At 41.7% G+C, this 23500-nt stretch overlaps 1 protein-coding gene across 2 annotated transcripts in view; it reads left to right on the top strand.

Moving 5' to 3' along the window:
- UBE3D (ubiquitin protein ligase E3D) overlaps positions 1-23500 on the top strand; it is a 107739-nt gene that overhangs the window by 24766 nt on the left and 59473 nt on the right. For both annotated transcript variants that reach the window (XM_074948036.1, XM_074948037.1), the window contains exon 8: positions 6605-6774. In XM_074948036.1, the coding sequence (XP_074804137.1) occupies positions 6605-6774 (170 nt within the window). The remainder of the gene's footprint in view (positions 1-6604; positions 6775-23500) is intronic.

The raw sequence follows: 23500 nt of genomic DNA, 5'->3' as shown, positions 1-23500 counted from the left end.
GTGTTCTGCCTTATCCTCTGCCATCCTATCTTTTAACTCTTAACTTCAACTAGCACTGCCAGAATCATTTCCCTCCATTTCTTTTCCCCAGAGGGGCCCAAAATATATGGAGCTGTGACCCCGAACAGAACCAGCTGCTGACCATCTTATCTCCACTCACCCTATCCCCATTGTGGTGCAGCATGCCACACTAATAGAAGACAGAAAGCCAGGAGGTGCTCCCATTATGAGGAGGCCCTCTTAAAAGCCACAGGTGGGGAGGTCTGCCGCAGCTGTTCAGTCAGTGGACTCTTAGCTTCTCAGGGAAATAGGTAGTGCTTTGGGATCTCTGTATCCTCCAATGCTAATCAAGACTTCTCTGGTGACACCTTTACAAGAGCTGTTCAGTTCTCTTCAACACTTGGGACTCAACTTGGGCCAAACCAACTTCACCAATGGGGGATTCTCCAGGGCTGAGCCCAAAAATTGCCCTAAAACCACTTAAAAAGGCAGAAAGTCTAGGGTACTCTCCCATGTCTTTAAATAGCTGATGGTGCATTGGCAAGAAGTATGGCATTCTTTCTTTTACCCCCTTTTTCAGAAAGAAAGGATCTGGGCTCCCTCAGTGATGCATTCTTGTATTTCAGAAATGTTTGCATAATAGAGGACGAGGAACTCAACTCCTTGTCCCTGCTGATTTTGTGCTAGCCTTGTGGAATGCGTGGATCATAGATTACAGAAGGGGTAGTTGGGATCGTCTAGTCTGACCTCCCGAATGATGCAGACCATAGAACTTACCCAAAATTATTCCTAGAGCAGATCTTTTAGAAAAACATTCAATCTTGATTTTAAAGTGGTCACTGATGGAGAATCCACCACGATTTATTGTTATATTGTTATAATATAGTTGGTATATTGTTATAATATAATTGGTATATTGTTCCAATGGTTAATTACTCTCACTGTTAAAAATTCACACCTTATTTCCAGTCTGAATTTGTCTAGCTTCAACTTCCAGACATGGGATCTTATTATACCTTTCTCTGCTAGATTGAAGAGCCCATTATTAAATATTTGTTCCCATATAAATGCTTGTACACTGAATCAAGTCCTTCTGGTATGATCAGGCTAACCAGGCATATCTTCATTACCAACTTTAATTTGTCATATTACTAGAGATCTAAGTTTTTTGGACTCATGACATTGTATCCTCAGCCAAACAGGTTCTGTTCTGCTTCTTTCTCCTTCCCTACTAATTTTCGCTTCTTGCTCACTGTGTACCAAATATCTTGGATTGTGGATAAGATGAGGATCCAAAGGATACTTGTTTACCTAATTGTCTTTCTACGACCAGCCTCTTTTTCTACCACACCCAACCAAGGTCCATTTACCTAATTAACACAACTGAATAAGACGTTGCTATTCCGAATTTACATTTATTGAGCAATAAGAATTAAATGTTTCAATATAGTTTTGTAAGCATTCCTCTCATGCAAGACGCATAGTCAGACTTTGGAGCCTTGTGGAGAAGTCTGAACTGTCTCTAGTATTTGCAGGAAGGAGCCAGTGCCTCAAACTGGGGAAGAGTTCAGTCCTAGACAAGAAATCACTGGGTAACAATATTTTCCCCATTAATTGGCACAATTACTTTTAAATGCAGAAACCTTTTTTTTTTTTTTTTAAAGCATTTGTTTTTAGGAAGAGTACCATAGATATGCCACACAGCTGTCTACACCAAGAAAATATTGAACATTTAAGGTTTTGGCTCAACTTCAAGTGCTCAGTTTTTGGGGGGGTGGGTGGGCTTTAATCACTAGAAAAGGTCCAGCAGATTTTTTGCAATTTCTTTGTAAAAAAGAATTTTGTGTACAAAAGGCTATTTGTACAGTGTCAGTATGCGTGCTGCATTGCAAAGTGGTTACAAATAAAAACAAATTGCCAATTAACAGCATTACAGGTGTTAACAAAGACAGATTCTAAGTAAGCATAAAACGCTGGCTCAGCAAGGTTTGATTTTAAAGCAGTGATAGTGGAGCCCCCCAAGCATTTAAAGTTTAACTGTCTTGGACTGAATTGGCAAATAAATATCACACACGAGTAAAGGTTATGAATACATTTTGGGATAACAAAACCCTAAATGGTCAGATACGTACATAAGACTTCAAAGTCCAGATCTCAGGTTCGGAGCAGTATTGGTGAGTTTGCTGGCTGGAAAGTCCCTCTGGAACACATCCACAGCTTGGATGGGCCATTCAGTCCTTTGTTCAAAGCTTCAGTTTGTAGAAAAGTTACTCCAGAGGTAGGAAGCAGGATTGAAAACAAAATGGAGAAGATGCAGCTGCCTTTTTATATCCTTTGCTATGTGGCTTGGACATCCTTTGTCCCAAACACAAACGTACAGCACATGGGCATGGAAAAGCAGAGCCCCCTGTCCACCGGAATGTCCCTACATGTCCTGCTGACTCATAGGTGTAACCCCTGCCTTCTCTCAATGGATTCATTGTTTTTGTGATTGCCTTTGATAGGCGATCAAGCAGGCTGGATAGTGCTAATGCCAATCTATGGGGGGGAGCAGGTGTTACCCGGAAGCACAGCACAAATTTGAAATGCAAATATACCATACATATTTATTACTCACAATACAAGGATGATACTTACATATAAACGTGATTATCATATTTAACGAATTATAACTTTTCCACTGAAACCTTCCATGGCATATCTGTAGGGCCGTACTAAATTCGCGGCTGTGAAAAACGCGTCACGGACTGTGAAAGCTGGTCTTTTGTGTGCTTTTACCCTATACTATACAGATTTCATGGGGGAGACCGGTGTTTTTCAAATTGGGGGTCCTGACCCAATAGGGAGTTTCGGGGTGGGGTTGGTGGTTGCTGTATTGCTGCCCTTACTTCTGTGCTGCCTTCAGAGCTAGGCAGCTGAAGAGCGGCGGCTGTTGGTCAGACGCCCAGCTCTGAAGGCAGCGCCCCTCCAGCACCAGCACAGAAGTAAGGGTAGCAGTACTACAATCCCCATTACAATAGCCTTGCGGTCCCCCCTTCCCCCCGCCAACTCCTTTTTGGGTCAAGATCCCTACAATTACAACACCATGACATATCAGATTTAAATAGCTGAAATCATAAAATTTGCAATTTTTAAAATCCCAAGACCATGAAATTGACCAAAATGGACTGTGAATTTGGCAGGGCCCTACATATGTGGTAAGACTTATTACAATTTTATAATATTGGTATCAATATAATACAGTGTCTCACATATTCTATACAGCATCACACAGTCTAAGAGTCACTGAAAGATCTTGTAACACTTCTCTTTATGTTACATATTTCTGAGGCACCTATTTCTTTCATATCTAAGTCCATCGGTCTATGTGAAATGAGTCAATCCAATTCCTACAGGGTAAATGTCTTTGTTATACAAATCACCATCGTAATTGGCTCTAATTTGCATCCTTGCTGTCATTTTGAGCAGAGTAGTGAGACTGAATGGGCATAGAAGTTGACTTACCTTACCGACCCAAATCGTGGTCCCTCTGTGTCATGCTTGTGGCACAGTAGCAGGACTGTATGTGGAAGCTAGCACTGTTTTTTCTTAGGTTTTTATTACACAAGGTGTAACCCTTCTGTTAGCACAGAGTATGTTGCTTTCCAGGGCTCTCAAATGGACACTGTTGAAAAGTTCTAAATTTACTTTATTTTTTAAGTATTGCTGTAGCAGTTTTTTTTCTTACCAAGTGTTAAATTCAAGGAAATTTGGGAATCCTGATACTGCATGGGAAGAGAAAAATCTATATAGTATCCATAGAATAGCTGAAAGCTCAGATCGAAATTTACAAATATATTAGCCAGAAGTAACATGCATAAATGCTTAGTATCAGAACACTGAGACTGAATTTGGGACTGTTCATACAGGTCAACAACCAGGTCAGAAATAAAATAATTAATACTGGGGAAAAGGAAAATGCTGAAAGAAAATAAATAAGTTCAGAAACTGACAGGCTTAGAAGATGCAGAAATTTCTCACATAACCAATAGTGCCTTTCCTCCAACAGTCTCAGATTTCTGCTATATAATGCACACTCAAACATCAATACAAATCTGTTTGATCTTTGCTAACATGAGACATGGTTTGACAAAGTGGTTGTAATCTGTGGCTTCTGTCCCACAGTGTTACAATGTGTAAACAGAAGCACTTTTCAGATGGATCCAGCTGCCAAGTGAAACTGATTACTAATCTCTAAAAGAGGGTGCAAAAGAAACTGTGAAAGGAGTAGACATATGTTGACGGTGTATCCTCTAGATTAGAGTGAAGGATGCTATTCACTTTCTACTCCTGGGGTAATTCTGTGCCAAAAAATTTAAAAACCTGTGCACAATCTTTTAACATTTTGCAAAATTCTGCATATTTTATTTGTCAAAATAACACACTATAATCATGCCAGTTTCAATTATTTTGGTAATTTATTTCAAAATGCCTGTCTGCAGGAGATAGGAATTCTGTGCTTGCTCAGTGGCACAGAATTCCCCTGGGAGTAATTTTCTGAAGATTCTAGAAGGACTCTAAAAGGGGAAGGGAGAACATATGTGGTGAGTTTTGGTATTTGTGAGTAAGGGACTTGTATTATCATAGAATCATAGAACTGGAAGGGACCTCAAGAGGTCACCTAGTCCAGTCCCCTTTACTCATAGCAGGACGATTATCTAGACCATCCCTGACAGGTGTTTGTCTAACCTGCTCTTAAAATCTCCAAAGGTGGAGATTCCACAACCTGCCTAAGCAATTTATTCCAGTGCTTAACCACCTAACAGGAAGTTTTTCCTAATGTCCGGCCTAAGCAGCCCTTGCTGCAATTTAAGCCCATTGCTTCTTGTCCTATCCTCAGAGGTTAAGAAAAACAATTTTTCTCCCTCCTCCTTGTAGTAACCTTTTACGTATTTGAAAACTGTTATCATGTGCTCTCTTAGTCTTAGTCTTTTCCAGACTAAACAAACCCAGTTTTTTTCAGTCTTCCCTCATAGGTCATGTTTTCTAGACCTTTAATCATTTTTGTTGCTCTTCTTTGGATTCTCTCCAGTTTGTCCACATCCTTCCTAGAGCAAAACTCAGTACAATTAACTAGTGTATAACGTATGTCTCCACTTTCCTGGTCTCCTCCTGAGACATCTTTGAGAGTGTGTCTCATTCCTTCTTTGCAAAAGCCTTGCTACGGTTTTCTAATACTGGGCTTCTGACAACCTGCAATAGTTGTGATCAGTTATATCAAATAGTAAGTGTTATCTGATGTGAACAAACCTGTTAGCAGGGGCTGCAATAAGTCTATCACCAAACTTAATTTAACTTGTCTTAATCTAAGGTCACCCAGGTCTCCAAAAGCAAAAGGCTAGCACAAACTAACCAATAGCAGCACTTAATTCCTACTTTTATAAGTGCACTAGATACTGCGTATAAGAGTCCAAAGATGCATCAAAGTGAATGTTAAAAGCAGCTAAGAAAAGAATCCTATTAAACTTGCCTGCCAATTCAAAGAATAATTAGGTCTTTGGGGAAAAACAATTGGAATTGGCACAGTACAAAGTAATACGTTTAATGAGTGACATACAAAGCAAACTGAAATAATATGCTCAAAGAGAGCGAAAAAATTCTATTAGCTCACTTGTGAAAGTTAATTCCATTTTGGCAACTCATGTTTCTCTACTGCCATAGCCAAGTGAATAAATGAAGAAAAGGGGAGAGACAGGAATGGTTTTGTACTGTGCCTACCACAACAGTGCTTTATCTTGTTTGGGGCCTTGGGGTAACCAACACAAACATTCAGTGATTGAATTAATAATAATACAGTGAAAAGAATTGAGATTTCTCAAAACTTTCCTTTAATATAGACTTCCAGCACTTTTGTGCCAGCAATTAGTATGGAGAAACCTAATTCCCATTATCAGCTCTTTTTATTAGTTTTATTTTCCAAATAAGTGTTGGCTAGAGCCTTTGCCACTCTTGTTAATTAGGCCTGTCTCATCGTTAGTAAACTCTAATGTGCTACGCATTCCCTCTCTGTTTGTTTTAGCTCTATCCAATCTGTTTTAAATACTCTCACTGCCTCTCATTCCTTGGCTTTTCTAATGGGAAATCTCTCAACTGCCGTCCTGTCTTCAGGACTTGACTGTTTCAACACCATTTGCTTGACACATCACTGAAATATAAAATTAGAAAAATCATCCATTAGCTACTGGAGCAATAGTGTTTTGGTGGCTGTTTTTTTTCTAGCAGAGGGAACATGCTACTGCCACAAAGGAAATGCAGATTCACAGTTCTGTTGCTCCTAACACGGATCACAAGAAATTCTGCATCATTTATACATCCCTTGATTTATCTCCACTGGAGCTTACACCACTTTGAACACTTAAGATTATTTAACATAACATGCTAATTCACATCCATTAAAGATTTGTCAGAATACAGTTTTAAATTGTCATGCTCTAGTAAACATCAGGCTTCATGATTTATGTGGCCTAATGTCACCTACTCATAGCAGGTCAGGTTTAAATCCGGAGTAACAGAACAAGTTCAAGCTGCTGGTGTATTCTATAAATAAACTATTGTCTATCCACAGATGTGGCTTTTAAATTCTGACACTTTATTGGTGGAATCTATGGGAAATTCAGCATCCAGCAGTGTTTTTACATTTTTTGAAGATAATTTGAGGCCTGATTCCAGGTCTTCAGGCACATGGAATGCAGTCAAAGTTCTTTATCATCCCTGCATTAAAAACAGGAATAAGGAGTAAGTATCAACTCTTCTTCTATTAAGTTCCGTTCTTTGTTTGGGTTCACAGTCCATAACAACAGTGTTTCTCTAATGAGCCTTCTAGGTACACTTTAGACCTGGGCTGGGGAACCTTTTTTCTGTTGGGCCACTGGCCCACAGGAAAAATCAGTTGCTGGCCACACACAGCCCCGCAATATGAGGGGAGGTGGAGGCGTGGGGCTTCCCTGAGGCTCTGGGGTGGGGTTAGAAACGAGGGGCTCAGGATATGGAAGGGGGCTCTGGGCTGGTGCAGGGGGTTGGGGTGCGGGAGGGGGTGAGGGCTCCGGCTGGGGGTGTGGGCTCTGGGGTGGGGCTGGGGATGAGGGGTTTGGGGTGCAGGAGGTGGCTCTGGGCTTGGGCCAAGGGGTTTGGAGTGTGGGAGCAGGCTCAGGGCTGGGGCAGGGGGTTGGGGAGCATGGTCTGGGAGGATGTTTGCTTGCGGCTCCAGCCCCGCCAGGGGGAGCGGCGAGGCCTGGCAGCATGGAGACTTGCTGAGCGCCGGATGAAATGAAGCAGTGGCCCGGATCTGGCCCACAAGCTGTAGGTTCCCCACCCCTGTGTTAAGCCAATGAGAATCTGGTGACTAAATTCCTGCACCCCACTTTGAAAATGTAGGGGCCAGAACTGCATTATTAATTGAGCTACATTAGTATTACAATATAGGTAGCTAATTGTTTTGCCTTGATGAAGCATAATATGCTCTATTTTTCATGGTTCCTTTTTCATGTTATCTAATCGTACACACACAGAGCCTGATTCTCTCCCTGGCTTTCACCAGCAGAAGCTGGAAGGATCCAGGATGTGAGTTCCAAGAAATGGAAAGTCTAGCTGAAGCTAGACAAACACACTGGCACAAGATGTCCACAAACTGCTGTGACATTTGGGGGCCTGGAACTAGCTAGTACAGCTCATAAAGTGTGAAAAGCTGACCAGGGCAGGGGCAGGGCAAACACAACATATGTCAGTTCAGCACATCTCTTTAGTATCCTCCACCTGTACGACTCCTGTGGTGTCCTGCCCAGAATTTAAAGCTGCTCTCCCCTGGGGAGAATGCCTGTCGGATGGCAGTGGTGATACTTCTGCCTGTCCTTACCTGGTGGCAATCCTACCCCCTCTGTGCAATTTGCACTTTGAAATTTTCATCCGTCTGTTGCAGCTTCAGTGTTAACCCTTCGCACTGAAACGATGCCTTGTTATGCGTATGGTCTGTTAAAGTCCTCTATTTTTAAGCCAAGAGATCCTCAATTCCACATGCTTTTCCTGCAATGGTTACAGTAAACAAGCACGCTGATGGCCTAAATATGCATGAGCAACATATGTAAAAATATAAATGTGAAAGGATACCACTTCATATTCTTGCTAAATAGTAAATTAGGAGTAGATTATTTAGTAATGTGAAAGAGTTTTACAATTAAGTGCTTTTCAAATATAATTTTACAAGTTCTGTGTGTGTGTGTGTGTGTAATTGTAACTTGCCTTGAATCTAATGGTAAGATTATTTTTTTTAAGTTCAAACTGAATACTGTACACTTGGTTTTTCTTGGATATGTCCAAGTCTACTAGAGCTTTCATAAAGAAAACATTTGACTTCTGCAGGCTCTGAAGTGTCAATTATGGAAGAAAAACACTGCCAGAGTAATATTTAGTTAAGGCTGCAATCACGCTTTTAATAACATCATTTTATATTTAAGCCTGTAACTGGTGGTGGATAAAGTTGCTAGAATATTTACATTCACCAATTGCTTTGGTGTTTGCACAGCTGACGGAGTAGGATTTGTTGGGTAATTCGTCTTTCATCTATTGGCTCTATGATGGTAGAGCAGAAAGCATATATGAATAGTGGTTTGGGTTTGTTTTTTTCCCCCTTAAACTCTTGAGGAAAAAAAGTGGTGGATTAAATAGGTATTATAAAACCTACCAGAAAATATCATATCTTGTGATCATATTTTTAAAAGAAAAATATGAACCTCTCAAAAACTTGTGAGAATTTGTGATATATATCATGGTATTTCCACTGATTTTATAGAGACTGCATTCCCAAATATACATAAAAACAATTCAAATACTGAATATTTTGAACATACTCTTCCACCTAATTCATAGAAAGAATGCTCAAATACTGTGAGCAGTGCTTATTTGTGGAGGAGAAATCGTTTTCCTACAGAGTGATGTGGTGATAATTAAAATTATTAATGCAGAAGGTACTGGAAAATATATTGCTGTGTGTGATATAGAGGCTACTTAGTGGCCCTAAATCTCTGTTATAGTAGTCTCACGTATACTGCTGAAACTGCAAATGAGGAATACTGCTGGAATCAGTGCAATTTCTCAAAACAGAAGAAATTGTATATCAACGACTTGAAAACTTGAAGTAGTAGATATTGGATTTTCAGCAGATTTTCATTTTTTATTCTGTATCAAAGAGAAGATTTATCTCCCTTGGCTTAATGCATAGATAACAGCCATATATACTTAATCACTTGCAGTTCGGATACATTAATATCCAAATCCTATTGTGGATTGTTTACAAACTCAAGAATGCACATCATTTAGGGATGCAGAGGCAAAGAGAAATGTCAGAATTTAGAAAAGAGGGAGGTTCTTTTCTGTCAAAGGCTCCATCACAGAACTTTATTTGAGGCTTTACTGCCAGGAGCATGTGCAAGTGTGTCTTTCTCTAGTGGATTGGGTATAAAGTCTCTTTCCAAAGATTAATTAGCATTTATCTTTGGGGTTATTCAGAGTACATCTACACAGCCCAACAAAACAAAACACAACCTCTTGTGGCAGCAAGTCTGAGAGCCGGGGTCAACTGACTCGGGCTTGCATTGCAGGGCTAAAAATAGCAGTGTAGACATTCAGGCTGGAGCTGGAGTGCCGAAACCCGGTGAGGATCTCAGACGCCAGGCTCCAGCCCAAGCCCAAACATGTACACTGCTATTTTTGGCCCCACCATGTGGACCAAAATTAGTTTTCCCTGGCTCTGAGACTTGCTGCCATAGGGCTTTTGTTTTTGTTTTGTTTTGTTTTTCTGTGTTGATGTACCCTCAGTGGCTGCCAGATAGGCATGACTGAGATCTTGGAAAGTACACTCTGACTCACCTGTCAGAAACATCAAGCACAGAAAGAGGATGAGAGGGGTAACAATTTATCTAATTTATCTTCCCTATTAGAACATTTGCTTTAGTTTTTTTAAAAAAGTATATGTGATGTCAGTAACTATAACTAGCACAGTCCATTTATGGGTCTGATGTCTGAAGATCTCCCTGTATTTTTTTTTTTTTTTGAGCTGCTCAGTACTTAGGAATGTTACCTTTTTACTATCATTTTTCTCCTCTTAGCATGAGTTGAAATCAGAAGAACTTGGCTTATGTGAGCATGTGACTAATTGCCCTTCAGAAACCATGCAACAAAACAAAACGTATAAACCTAACTACCTTCTCAACATCTCTCCTTATTCAGATTTTCAAGGGATATTACTATGACGTTATTGCTTGTCTTTTTCTTGTCTGAAGACTTCAGATTCCCTCTGCTTTGTCATCTTTGGTGCTAACTGCTCCAATTAAAATATTTTTAACACACACAAGAAAAACATGTCTGTTTTCCTCCGTCCATAAACAGGAATTCTAAAATACTCTTTGTTTCAGTCTCATACTTAACATCTCTCATTGGTGCAAAAGAACTGTTGCATGATGTAGACCAGGATTGTTCTCATATGCTGTAGCCCTTTTCATGTATGTGGTATCTCAGAGTGTTCTCTAGAGCAGTGAATTACACGCCGGTTGTTCGACTCTGTAGTCCTGAAGCTTGGAACGTGTGGCTCAGGAAGTACGCCGGCTCAGCTGTTCGAATGTGGTACTGTCTGAGCCTTTTAGGGGCACTGTGACGCGTTCCCCATCCAGTCATTTTTTGCTACATCTCCCTACTTGGAGCTTCCAGGACAGGCATGAAAATTGGCTATATATAAATATGGGAAACAAACTGCAATGACTTAGCTAATGCTTTCACATCTACTGATGATAAGCACTACATAAGAGGTACTGGTATAATATTAGTACTCCCAGTCAGTCAAGTGTGTCTGTGGTTTTGTTCTAAATTGACTAGTGTTTTACTTGCAACTGGCAGGTTTATAATAATTTGCGCTTATATAGCACTGTAAAAGCAGGTAACTGTGTCCTGGTAATTGGCTATAGGATTTATTGTATGCAGTCGTGGTCTACTATGTACCCGGGAATCAGTCATCCCCAACTGTTTTCTTTAATGATTTGCAGATAAGATGAAGAAACTGTCCCCTGAATAAGTTGTACTCAAACTTCTTTGCATGACATTTGTTTTGTTTTTTTGCTTTTGCTTTTACAAACAGTTTGGCACAAATGTTCTTGAAAAATAAAATGAAGAGGGGGAAAAAAGAAAATCTTTTCTTACTTTTCTACTCACGTTGCTAAAAATTAAGAATAATTGGGAATAAAAGATCTACAGCTTTTGTGTTTAGCAACAGTGCGCAAACTCATCTAAATTAGACATTAGTGGTTCACTTATGGTTTATTTCTTAAAATGTTGACTTGAAAGAGTATACTGCGGGAGAACTCCATGAATACGGAGATGAACAGCATTGGGATGTACGAGTTAAACAGCAGTATATTTTTATTTGCTCAGCATTGTTTTTTGGTTTCTGCTGATCTGAATAAAGTAGCCATTGAAGCCATAGTCTGAAAATAAATAATATGGAATACATAATAGAGGGAGACTGTTGAGTGAGATTTGCTAGTGGTTGGGAGGGCTGTCTACTTAAATAAATATAATATAAAAGTGAGAAAACAGCTCACTTGCCAGTGTAGTACCTTCATAAGAGGAATTTTTTAGTTCTAACTAGACTACAGAGCCTAGAAATGTTTCTTCTCTTCTCTTCCCATTTTAGTTCTTGGGCTGTTTTTATGAGGCAATCTTGGAGCCCAATTATGATCCTATTGAAATATGTATAGGATTCTCTGCAAGAAAAGGACTGTTCTCAGTGGTAGCTGATAACAGAACAAGGAGTAATGGTCTCAAGTTGCAGTGGGGGAGGTTTAGGTTGGATATTAAGAAAAACTTTTTCACTACGAGGGTGGTGAAACACTGGAATGCATTACCTAGGGAGGTGGTGGAATCTCCTTCCTTAGATATTTTTAAGGTCAGGCTTGACAAAGCCCTGGCTGGGATGATTTAGTTGGGGATTGGTCCTGCTTTGAGCAGGGGGTTGGACTAGATGACCTCCTGAGGTCCCTTCCAACCCTGGTATTCTATGAAAAGTAACAAAATCAAAAACAAAGTACCTCTCCTCTTTCCACTACTTTGAGTGACTTTATGCTTATCCATTCACTACATGCTTTCCAGTTACCTTATACGGAAATCCTGCCTAAGCAAAAACATTTATACATGTGTGATGGGGTAATCTGCCATCAACAGCAATAGTGCCTAGTTGTCAGCCCATCCCACCACCTGTCATGGCTGTTGGAGGGTTTGAAAGATCCTATAGGAAGATAGGGATAGTGAGAGAGCAGCTTCAGGACTGAATAGTGCTTGGAGAGGGAATCCTGTTCCTGTATGTTTAAGGGCCCAGTGTCAGGAGCCTTGCACAGAGGGTGGGGCAAGCCTCCCCTCTCACCCTACGAATTGGGAAGGAGTTGGGAGAAAGTGGAACAGCATAAAGCTGCCTCCTCCCTCATAGCGGGGCAGACACTGACAGGAGAAGGCTGGCCTGATGAACCTTTGAGATTGGAAGGCTAGATGGGAAGGGTGTTTAGCTGAAGGGAGCGGGCAAAAGCCTTGCAGCTGATTAACCTAAGGCAGATGGCCTGAGAGACACTCCTCTTTCTGGAGCTGGAGTTTATGGGGAAACTCCTGCTTGAAGGATGGAAAGAGAGATTATTCTAAGGCCAGGGCTACACTACAGATGTTAAAGCGGCACAGCTATATTGCTTCGGCTGTAGCGCAATAGTGTAGACACTTTGTGCATCAACGGAAAGGGGTTTTCCCTTGCTGCAGTTAATATCACTCTGAGAGGCAGTAGCTGGGACGACAGAAGAATTTTACCTTTGACCTATCCACATCTATGGTGGGACTTAGGCTGACTAACTGTGGTGCTCAGGGTGCAAATTTTTTACAACCTTGAGTGACGTAGCTAGATGGATCTAATTTTTAAGAGTAGACCCGGCTTAAGACAAAGAGGTCCAAGCCACAGCCCCAGTCCCAGAAAGAGGGATAAGGGGGAAACTCCTGTTAAGAGGAGAGAGAGACTGACTATATTAAGGCAAGGAGCAGAGAAAACTGGTAGAAATTACAATCTTGCTGCTGCAGAGAAGAAACTGAGACTGGCTTTTAGGAAACGCTTCCATACCTGGCCTCAGGAGAAGCCGTGATGAACCACAAAGTCAAGGTGAAGGCCACAGAATCTGCAGATCTTGTGAAGTTGCAGGCCTGGATTCTCCTAGCTCTTCCCCGGACCAAGAGGGGAATCGTGGATGTCAAGAATAAAAGAAGCAAAGACCTGATAGAGACTGGGATTGAAAGCCATTAGATCTCGTTTACTATTTTTTGGACTTTTTGGGTAACCTCTAGGAAGGGGAATGGACTGAGCAGTGGAATGGTTGGAGGGCTAGGCCATGGACAACAGACTGTTGTAGCACCAGAACCAACTAATGGGAGTGCTAGACTCAGAGAACCCTTGCAATGCTGAACCTGGATGCTAGGAGGCCCTCTGGAGGTGAGAGGTGTGATTATAGCACATAAGCCCTCAGGGATGGAATTGAATTTTTAGTTTGCTCCTTTTGATTTGTAACCTCATAGCTCTTCCTATTAAAGTTTAGAAGCCAAAATTATTGCTCTGGTCCAGAGGTGCTGAAACAGTCTTTATAAGCAGGGGTGCTGAGAGCCATTGAACCAAATTGTAAACCCTGTATGTAATGGAAACCACTTCAAGCAGGAGGGGTGGCTGCACCCCCAGAACCCCTAGTTCCAGCACCTAGACTCTGGTCTGCCTTCTCTCAAGGAGCTTGTTTCTGTGCTGGTTTAGAATGTTTTTCCTTTCTCTTTAATTGTATGACATGGGTACAGTGAAAAATAATGTGGCAACAGAAAACTTAATATTTTCCTTCTAATTATTTGTAGTGTCGTTAGTCAGGGATGAGGTCTCCTTGTATTGGTACTGTACAAACACATCGGAAGACATAGCTCCTACCCTGAAGAGCTTTGTCAAATTTGTATTATTATTTAATACTCTGGATTTGAATTTAGGGTTTCAAATAATTAATTTGCTAATCCAGGCCAAGAATTTACCGATCTTCTAGAAAAGTATTTGTTCCAAGACACAGTTAGATGCTCAAATACCAGTGGGTATTGTAATACTTTTATTCTGTCTTTTTCAGCACATTCATCTCATGGTGCATTTTTTTTGCAGACAATACTGTCTAGTATCTAAATCCCATGTTATCTTTTTCAGGGAATATTCTTCCATCATTAATGGCGGTTAGGCAAGGAAATCTCTTGTGTATCAATGGGAGAATAAATCCCTGTAAGTTAATAGTAGAACAGTTGCCAAAAATTAAATTCATTTTAATTTTCATTGCATGTACTTTGCTAATGAAAGTTGACCAGAATAACAGTATATTTTATCTCTAATGGTTAGTAGGGAGGAAGGTAAAACATTTGTTAACTAATTCATTATGTGAAAGGATTCACTAAAAGCCTCCTTTGTCTAAAGAAGATGAGTAAGAGAGAAGGAAGATCTTGTTAAGATACTGGACTGGGATGCAGTTCATTTCTCTGGCCAAACCACTTAATCTTTGTGTCTCAGTCCTCCATCTGTAAAATGAGCATAGAGACTTCCTTTCTGTTTTATCTATTCAGATTGTGAGCTCTTCTGAGCACAGACTGTCTTTACTGGGGCCTTTACGAGCTACTTTTACACAGATAATAAGTCTGTTGAAATTACTTACACAGAAAAGATGTGCCATCATTTCTTCCTACCACCTACGAAAAGAGTATTAGAAAATGCTCTTGAGTCTTGTTGGAGAAGCATGTTTTGTACCTTCATTCTGATCCTTTCTTATTCAGGTATTTATTGATGAAGGGTATAGAATAATATCAAGGTTGGAAGGGACCTCAGGAGGTCATCTAGTCCAACCCCCTGCTCAAAGCAGGACCCATTCCCCAGTTTTTGCCCCAGATCCCTAAGTGGCCCCCTCAAGGATTGAACTCACAATCTTGGGTTTAACAGGCCAATGCTCAAACCACTGAGCTATCCTTTCCCCCGGGTACGTTATTATGTGAATGTTCTTCACCTTCTTCTCAGCAAGGCTCTTTCTCATAAATATCTGCTGTGAAAATGGAAGAGGTTTTCCTGTGGAGTAATACATTGTTGGCAAATAACATCTTATGCAAACTGCCTGGCTGCTGAGAGTAATAATGTTAAACAGTGTTGAAGTTAAAGGGCTATCAAAAATACATGAAGAAAACTGAAAAAATGAAGTTAGCGATATCAGTTTGACCACGAGCTGGTTTTAGAAAATGGTTTTTGAATGAAAGGGTACAGTTAGAGAAAATTACAACTTTCTCTTTACAGATGTGTGCTGGAAAAAGTTTCATGGTCAAAAAGTTGTTGATATTTTTACTTTCCATTTCCAGCATATATTTAAAATACATTTGAATTGTTTACTGCTCTGGCATTGATACTGTATCCCCCTTTTTATTGTGTTCTTTTAGCATTATTGTCTGTTTCTCTCAAGATTCTAACCGTGACTCCTAGAAATTGTACTAATGCGTGTGGTTTTATTAGCTTCAGAGGAGCACCATGAGCTAGAAGACTGAGGCCTGGTCTATCCTACGAGTTTATGTCGGATTTAGCAGCGTTAAATTGAATTAACCCTGCACCCATCCACACAACGAAGCCATTTCTTTCGACATAAAGGGCTCTTAAAAACAGATTTCTGTACTCATCCCCAACGAGGGGATTAGCGCTGAAATCGACATCGCTGTTTTGAATTAGGGTTAGTGGGAACGCAATTTGAAGGTATTGGCCTTTGGGAGCTATCCCACAGTGCACCATTGTGACCGCTCTGGACAGCGCTCTGGACAGCACTCTGAACTCGGATGCACTGGCCAGGTGTACAGGAAAAGCCCCGGGAACTTTTGAATCTCATTTCCTGTTTAGCCAGGCGAGCTCATCAGCGCAGGTAACCATGCAGTCCCAGAATTGAAAAAGAGCTCCAGCATGGACCGAATGGGAGGTACGGGATCTGATCGCTGTATGGGGAGAGGAATCCGTGCTATCAGAACTACGTTCCAAAAGACGAAATGCCAAAACATTTCAAAAAAATCTCTGAGGCCATGAGGGACAGAGGCTACATCAGGGACGCCACACAGTGCCGCGTGACACTTAAGGAGCTCAGACAAGCGTACCAGAAAACCAAAGAATCAAACGGACGCTCCAGGACAGAGCCCCAGACATGCCGCTTCTATGCTGAGCTGCATGCAATTCTAGGGGGGAGCCACCACCACCACTCCATCCCTGTCCGTGGACTCCGATGATGGGGTACCCTCCGCCATGCCTGTGGATTTTGCGGATGAGGAGGAGGACGAGCTTAAGGAGAGCACACAGCACACTGTTCTCCCCGACAGCCCGGACCTTTTTCTCACCCTGACTGAAATATCCTCCCAACCCCAAAGAAGCCGGAGAAGGGACCTCTGGTGAGTGTACCTTTTTAAATATAATACACGTTATAAAAGCAAGCATTTTTTAATGATTAAGTAGCCCTGAGGACTTGAGTGGCATTCGTGGCCAGTACAGCTACTGGAAAAGTCTGTTAACGTGTCTGGGGATGGAGCGGAAATCCTCCAGGGACATCTCCATGAAGCTCTCCTGGAGGTACTCTAAAAGCCTTTGCAGAAGGTTTCTGGGGAGAGCAGCTTTATTCCGTTCTCCATGGTAAGACACTTTACCACGCCATGCTAGTAGCAAGTAATCTGGTATCATTGCATGGCAAAGCCTGGCAGCGTATGGTCCCAGTGTTTGCTGGCATTCAAGCAACATCCGTTCTTTATCTCTCTGTGTTACCCTCAGGAGAGTGATATCGTTCATGGTAACCTGGTTGAAATAGGGGAATTTAATTAAGGGGACATTCAGAGGTGGCCATTCCTACTGGGCTATTTGCCTGTGGCTGAAAAGAAATCTTCCCCGCAGTTAGCCACACGGTGGGAGGGGGAGGAGGGCATTGGCGCTGAGTTTGCATTTGGTTAGCAAGGATCTTCTCTGTTACCAGCCACGCGGTGGGGGAAGGGGTAAAGCGATCATCCCAGAGAATAGGGTGGGTGGGGGGTTAGTTTGGTTTCTGCTGCTGCACGTTAACAGGAAAACCGCAGCACTAAATGGCCAACTCAACATGCTTTGCTTGGTATGGGAGAGGAGTGTGCTGCTGTTATGAAGGTTGCAGAAGCCGAAAGACTATGGCTTGCCATGGCCGCCTGCAAGCCGAATTCTGTTGCCCGGCACTGTGTGTGTGATCTCGAACACCAAAGCCACAGGCACTCAATATAAGATGCAAAATGTGACCTTGTACCAAAATCTCATGTGCTATGTAATGTGAATAGTGTTGTTCACCATAAAAGAGTATAGCCATTGTTCTGTAAAATGTATCTTTTTAAATACTTCACTCCCTTTTTTTCCTCCAGCAGCTGCAAATGTTTCAAGCCTCCCTCCTCCATCCCAAAGGCTATCTCAGATAAGGCGGTGAAGAAAACGCACGCGCGATGAATTGTTCTCTGAGCTCATGCAGTCGTCCGGCCCTGACAGAGTTCAGGAGAATGTGTGGAGGGACACAATAGCAGAGTACAGGAAAGTGGCCGATGAACGTGAGGAAAGGTGGCGGCAGGAAGATCAAAGGAGGCATGAGGAAACGCTGGGGCTACTGCGGGATCAAACGGACATGCTCCGGTGTCTGTTGGAGGTTCACGAACGGCAGCAGGATCACAGACTGCCGCTGCAGCCCCTGCTTAACCGCCCTCCCTCCTCCCCAAGTTCCATAGACTCCTCACCGACATGCCCAAGAACACGGAGCGGGGAGGCTCCAGGCACCCAACCACTCCACCCCAGTGGACAGCCCAAGCAACATAAGGCTGGCATTCAAGAAGTTTTAAAGTGGCCTCTTCCTACCCTCCTCCCACATCCCACCTGGGTTACCTTGTGAGTTATCTCCCTATTTTTATAATCAATTAATAAAGAATACATTTTTTTAAACGATAGTGACTTTATTTCCTTTTTAAGCAAGCTGTGATCAAAGGGGGGAGGGCGCGTGGCTTACAGGGAATTTAGAGGCAACCATGGGGGGCGGGTTTTCATCAAGGAGAAACAAACAGAAGTGTCACACAGCACCTTGGCCAGTCGTGAAACTGGTTTTCAAAGCTTCTTTGTTGTGCAGCGCTTCCTGCTGTGCTCTTCTAACCGCCCTGGTGTCTGGCTGCGCATATTCAGCAGCGAGGTGATTTGCATCAACCTCCCACCCCACCATAAACGTCTCCCCCTTACTCTCACAGAGATTGTGGAGCACACAGCAAGCAGCAATAACAATGGGAATATTGGTTTCGCTGAGGTCTAACTGAGACAGTAAACTGCGCCAGCAACCCTTTAAACGTCCAAATGCACACTCTACCACCATTCTGCACTTGCTCAGCCTATAGTTGAATAGCTCCTTACTACTGTCCAGGGTGCCTGTGTACGGCTTCATGAGCCAGGGCATTAAGGGGTAGGCTGGGTCCCCAAGGATAACTATAGGCATTTCAACATCCCCAACAGTTATTTTCTGGTCTGGGAAGTAAATCCCTTCCTGCAGCCGTTTAAATAGACTAGAGTTCCTGAAGACTCGAGCATCATGAACCTTTCCCGCCATCCCACGTTGATGTTGGTGAAACGTCCCTTGTGATCCACCAGTGCTTGCAGCACCACTGAAAAGTACCCCTTGCGGTTTATGTACTGGCTGCCCTGGTGGTCCGGTCCCAAGATAGGGATATGCGTTCTGACTATAGCCCCACCACAGTTAGGGAATCCCATTGCAGCAAAGCCATCTAGTATGATCTGCACCTTTCCCAGAGTCACTACCTTTGATAGCAGCAGCTCAGTGATTGCGTTGGCTACTTGCATCACAGCAACTCCCACAGTAGATTTGCCCATTCCAAATTGATTCCCGACTGACCGGTAGCTGTCTGGCATTGCAAGCTTCCACAGGGCTATTGCCACTCGCTTGTGAACTGTGAGGGCTGCTCTCATCTTGGTATTCTTGTGCTTCAGGGCAGGGGAAAGCAAGTCACAAAGTTCCATGAAAGTGCCCTTACGCATGCAAAAGTTTCGGAGCCACTGGAAATCATCCCAGACCTGCAACACTATGCGGTCCCACCAGTCTGTGCTTGTTTCCCGGGCCCAGAATCGGCTTTCCACAGCATGAGCCTGCCCCAGTAACAAACACCATGATCTCCAAATTGCTGGGGACCGCGCTTTCAGAGAAATCTGTGTTCATGTCCTCATCACCATGCTGCCGTCGCCTCCTCGCCTGGTTTTTTAGGTGCTGGTTCTGCATAAGCTGCACGATAATGCGCGAGGTGTTTTCAATGGTCATAACTGCTGGGGTGAGCTGAACGGGCTCCATGCTTGCTGTGCTATGGCGTCTGCTTGGGCAATCCAGGGAAAAGGGCGCAAAATGATTGTCTGCTGTTGCTTTCACGGAGGGAGGGAGGGAGGGAGGGTTGACTGACGACATTTACCCATAACCACCCATGACAAATTTTTGGCCCCGTCAGGCATTGGGAGCTCAGCCCAGAATTCCAGTGGGCAGCAGGGACTGTGGGAACTGTGGGATAGCTACCCACAGTGCACTGCTCAGAATGTCGACGCTTGCCACGGTACTGTGGACTCTCACTGCCGAATTAATGTGGTTCGTGTGGACGCATGCATTCGACTTTATACAATCTGTTCCCAAAAATCGACTTCTGTAAAATTGGAGTACTTTCGTAGTGTAGATATGGCCTGAGTTTGTGGCTGAAAGCCAGGAACTCCTGAATTCCAGTAGTATCACTACAATGTTATGATTACATCAAGATGCATGTGCTGTAATTTAAAATTTGTATTGTAACTGCTGGGTTTCAGGATGTTGTTTTCTTTCTTTTATTTATTCTGAGAAGGCTACCTCCATCTGGATATCTTGATAATGAGAAAACAGAAATTTGCTCCGTTTTCTCACTTTACTTCCAATTAGTCTTCATCAACTGGGGTATAGTTATTTGTGTAACAGTTTCCTTATTTATTCCAATAGCTTTCAGAAATCACTGTACAGTAATTCATCTCTTTGAAGGTTCTGAAGTGAGTTCTAATTCAGTCTGAGTCCTGTTATTTAAATTCTATAATATTGCACAAGTTTTTCCTTTTGAGCTCCAGGAGTAGAATGTCTGTCTGCATTCCTTCAGTAGCTCTACTTGCAGAAAATGAGGTAAACTGACAAATGACTGACTTATTGAGCAAGGATCTTCATTCTTTTTTATTTTTGGAACCATGCATTAGTTACAGTATGTATTTCCACCCCTGAAATCAGGATAATTATCTTTTTACTGACTTCCTTGTAAAGCACTTTGAGATCTTCAGATGAAAAGTGCTGTAGAAAAGCTTAAGTATTATGATTTTGTTGCTTTGATTTCTTTCTGTCAAATTTTAACTAGGTTCAGTAATGTTAGTATCACAAATTAAAGTGAAGAAGATTGTTGGGACAAAATCTTGAGTAGCATTTCCTTGTAGAGAGTGGCATTTCCATGTCCACTGTGTCAGGTCTGGGCTTGTTTATACTTCCGGCTAAATTGGCACTGCTGTGATTGATGCAGTGGTGTCGATTTAGCAGGTCTGGTGAAGACAAGCTAAATTGATGGCTGAGCTCTCTCCTGTCGACATTTGTACTTCACCTCCCCAAGAGGCGGAAAATAAGTTGGCAGGAGAGTATCTCCTGTCCACATAGTATGGTGCAGACACCGCTGTAACTCGACCTAAGTTACGTCGACTTCAGTTACACAAATGAAGTAGCGTACCTTAGGTTGACTTGCAGCATTAGAGTCGACCAGCCCTTAGAGAGAGAGCGTGGTCTGGTTGATTGCGAGGCTAGGAGCTAGGAACTCATATTGTAATGCCAGCTTTGGTACTGTTTTGCTGTGTGGCATTAGGACAGTCACTTAGAGTAAGATTTTCAAAGGCAGCGAAGCCCTGTTTTCAAAAGTGACTTAAGTATTTAAACTCATTGAAAGTCAATGGGACTTAGACTCCTAAGTTTCTAGGTCACTTTTGAAAACAGGACTTAGATTCCTAAGTTCACGTAGGTGTTCTTGAAAATTTTACCTTCTGTTTGCCTATATCCAAATCTGTATAATAGGGGATGTTCATACAGTACATTATTACTCATCTCACTAGATACTGTGACTAACTGGCCTGGGCTTTGAAAATATAAAAGACAATATACATTTTAATTATTATTCTAAAAATAATATTGTGACTGCTACCTTGCTGAATCATTTATTGTATGCTAATCTTACTAGAAAAAAGATATGCTATCAAGATTTCCTATCAAAGCAAGATTTTATCTCACTATGTATGGCAGAACAAAAATGCAATTCATTCTTCTTTATAATAGCCCTTATCGTTCTTCCTTACTAATACATATAGTTTAGAGATTATTATATTCTAAATGAAACATCTTAATTTAAGTAAGCACAGTTTGATCGCCTCTTATGTTACTAAGTTTAGTACTATGGCTTTTTTTTTCATTAGCGTCAGAATTTGGGATAGGAGAAGTGTAAAGTAGGATGGAAAATATAGTGAAGAAAAAACTACATAACCATTGGTCACTGCTAGGAAGTTAATTTAAAATCTGTTGTCTAAAGCACCTGCAACATCAGTAGTTAAGTCTACAATCATACTAAAAACTCAGAGTGAAAAATGGACTTTGGATCCTAAACCCTAAATTGATACTGGCTATGCTAGTCAGTTTCCTTAGTGACTATTTTGGAGGAATTTTTGTTTGCTGATCTTCCAGCAATCTGCCCATGTGACATCTGTATATAGATATTTATTCCACATTATTAACAAAACTGCTTTTTGAGAGCCCAAGTGGTTTAAATGTGACAATGATGTTATTACGTCAAGGGTTTTATAATTGTAATTTATATAGTTGTGAGCCAAGAGATAGTAGCTTGTAGTATACTCATAAGTTTACAGTTTGTGGGTGTTTGCAGCTAGATATATGGGCTGTGTTTCACATATGACAACTGTAAATACATAACTCCAATAATATCATCCAAATAGCAATATCTAGGTAACAGAGTTTGATAGCTGAATCATTTAACGAGTGTAGAGTATAAAATAAAACTTGCCTTTAATTATATTACATGTTTTATAAATCTGTTAGGCAGACTGCTGACTGAACTATTCAAAGCTCAACTCTTGATTTACAGAACCCCAAAATACTGCCCAGTTCTAAATTAATCAATATTTGTTATGTCTATTGTATTCAACTCCCAGAGGCTGCATAAACTAATGCTACTTGTATTGGCAAAATAACTTAGGTCACTAATTTTAGTTTGCTTTTAATTTCTGTATCAGTAAGGCAAAGTGGGGAATTGGGAGAATGGCAGATGCTGTACGACTTCAGTCTGATCACAGCTAATTTCAGAAGTTGTTTAGGGAATGATTCCATTTGTTCACTACATTTTGTGCGGGAATGCTGCTGTTGTATGTTTGTTTGTTTGTTTATTTGGAAAGTCACATTAATCCAGGATACAAAGTAGGCCTTGGAACTAAACATTTGAAGAATGTCTTAGAGAAGAAAATCAGGGCTTGGGATTTTGCTGGCATTTTCTATTCAAAAGGGCCTATTCTGTTTGAGAACAAGTGACTTACTCAAGTTTCATTTATAGTTTAGGCCAAAATCCAGAGACCCAATACCCACCTTAGGCACTTGGCACAGTAATGGTGGATGTCTGGGTTTGGGGGAGAATCCTGGAGTAAGGAAGGAATCAATCCTCCCAGGCTATAAAGTTGATGTGGAGCTGCTACTTGAGAGGCTATTTCAGTCAAATAGTTTCAGTACAATAACCAAAAGGGAGAGGAGTGGAGAATCCTGTATAGTGGTGGATCACTGGACTCTCATCTAATCAGATTTCCTTCAGAAAGCGGATTGATGAGAGGTGTTCAGGGAAAACTCAGGGGCTGCAGGGAAAGAAGTTGGGGGAGCAGGGCAGGTTTCAGGAAGCTACAGAATTCAGCTTTGGTTGAGAGCCAAGAACTCATGAGTTCTAATTCCTAGCCTTTCACCTGAGACAGTATGAATTAAGGCTCCTGCATAGAGTAGTAGGCCGGTCAAAAATTAGTATGCAGGGATGTGTCCTGGGTCTGCACCTTGTCTTTTGTTTCATTTTGTTTGTTTTAAACAAAATTTATTTTGTCTTATTGAATTTATACCAGTACTTAAAAGAGAACTGAAATTACCATGTTAAGATACTGTGACATTCTGTGCATCGGGGAAACACCCTACACCCCCATGTTCATTTTTATAAAATGATTGTGTGGTATCCAATGCAAAGGTTGTCATGTTGGGAGTCTTCGGAAGGCTCGTGATGCACTAAGCATGGTTGCTATAGTGATGTT

The sequence above is a fragment of the Natator depressus genome, chromosome 3 (genome assembly GCF_965152275.1).
Source record: "Natator depressus isolate rNatDep1 chromosome 3, rNatDep2.hap1, whole genome shotgun sequence".
Classification (NCBI taxonomy): Eukaryota; Metazoa; Chordata; order Testudines; family Cheloniidae; genus Natator; species Natator depressus.
The sequence above is the reverse complement of the archived record's forward strand: the minus strand, read 5'-3'. Positions and strand labels throughout refer to the sequence as shown.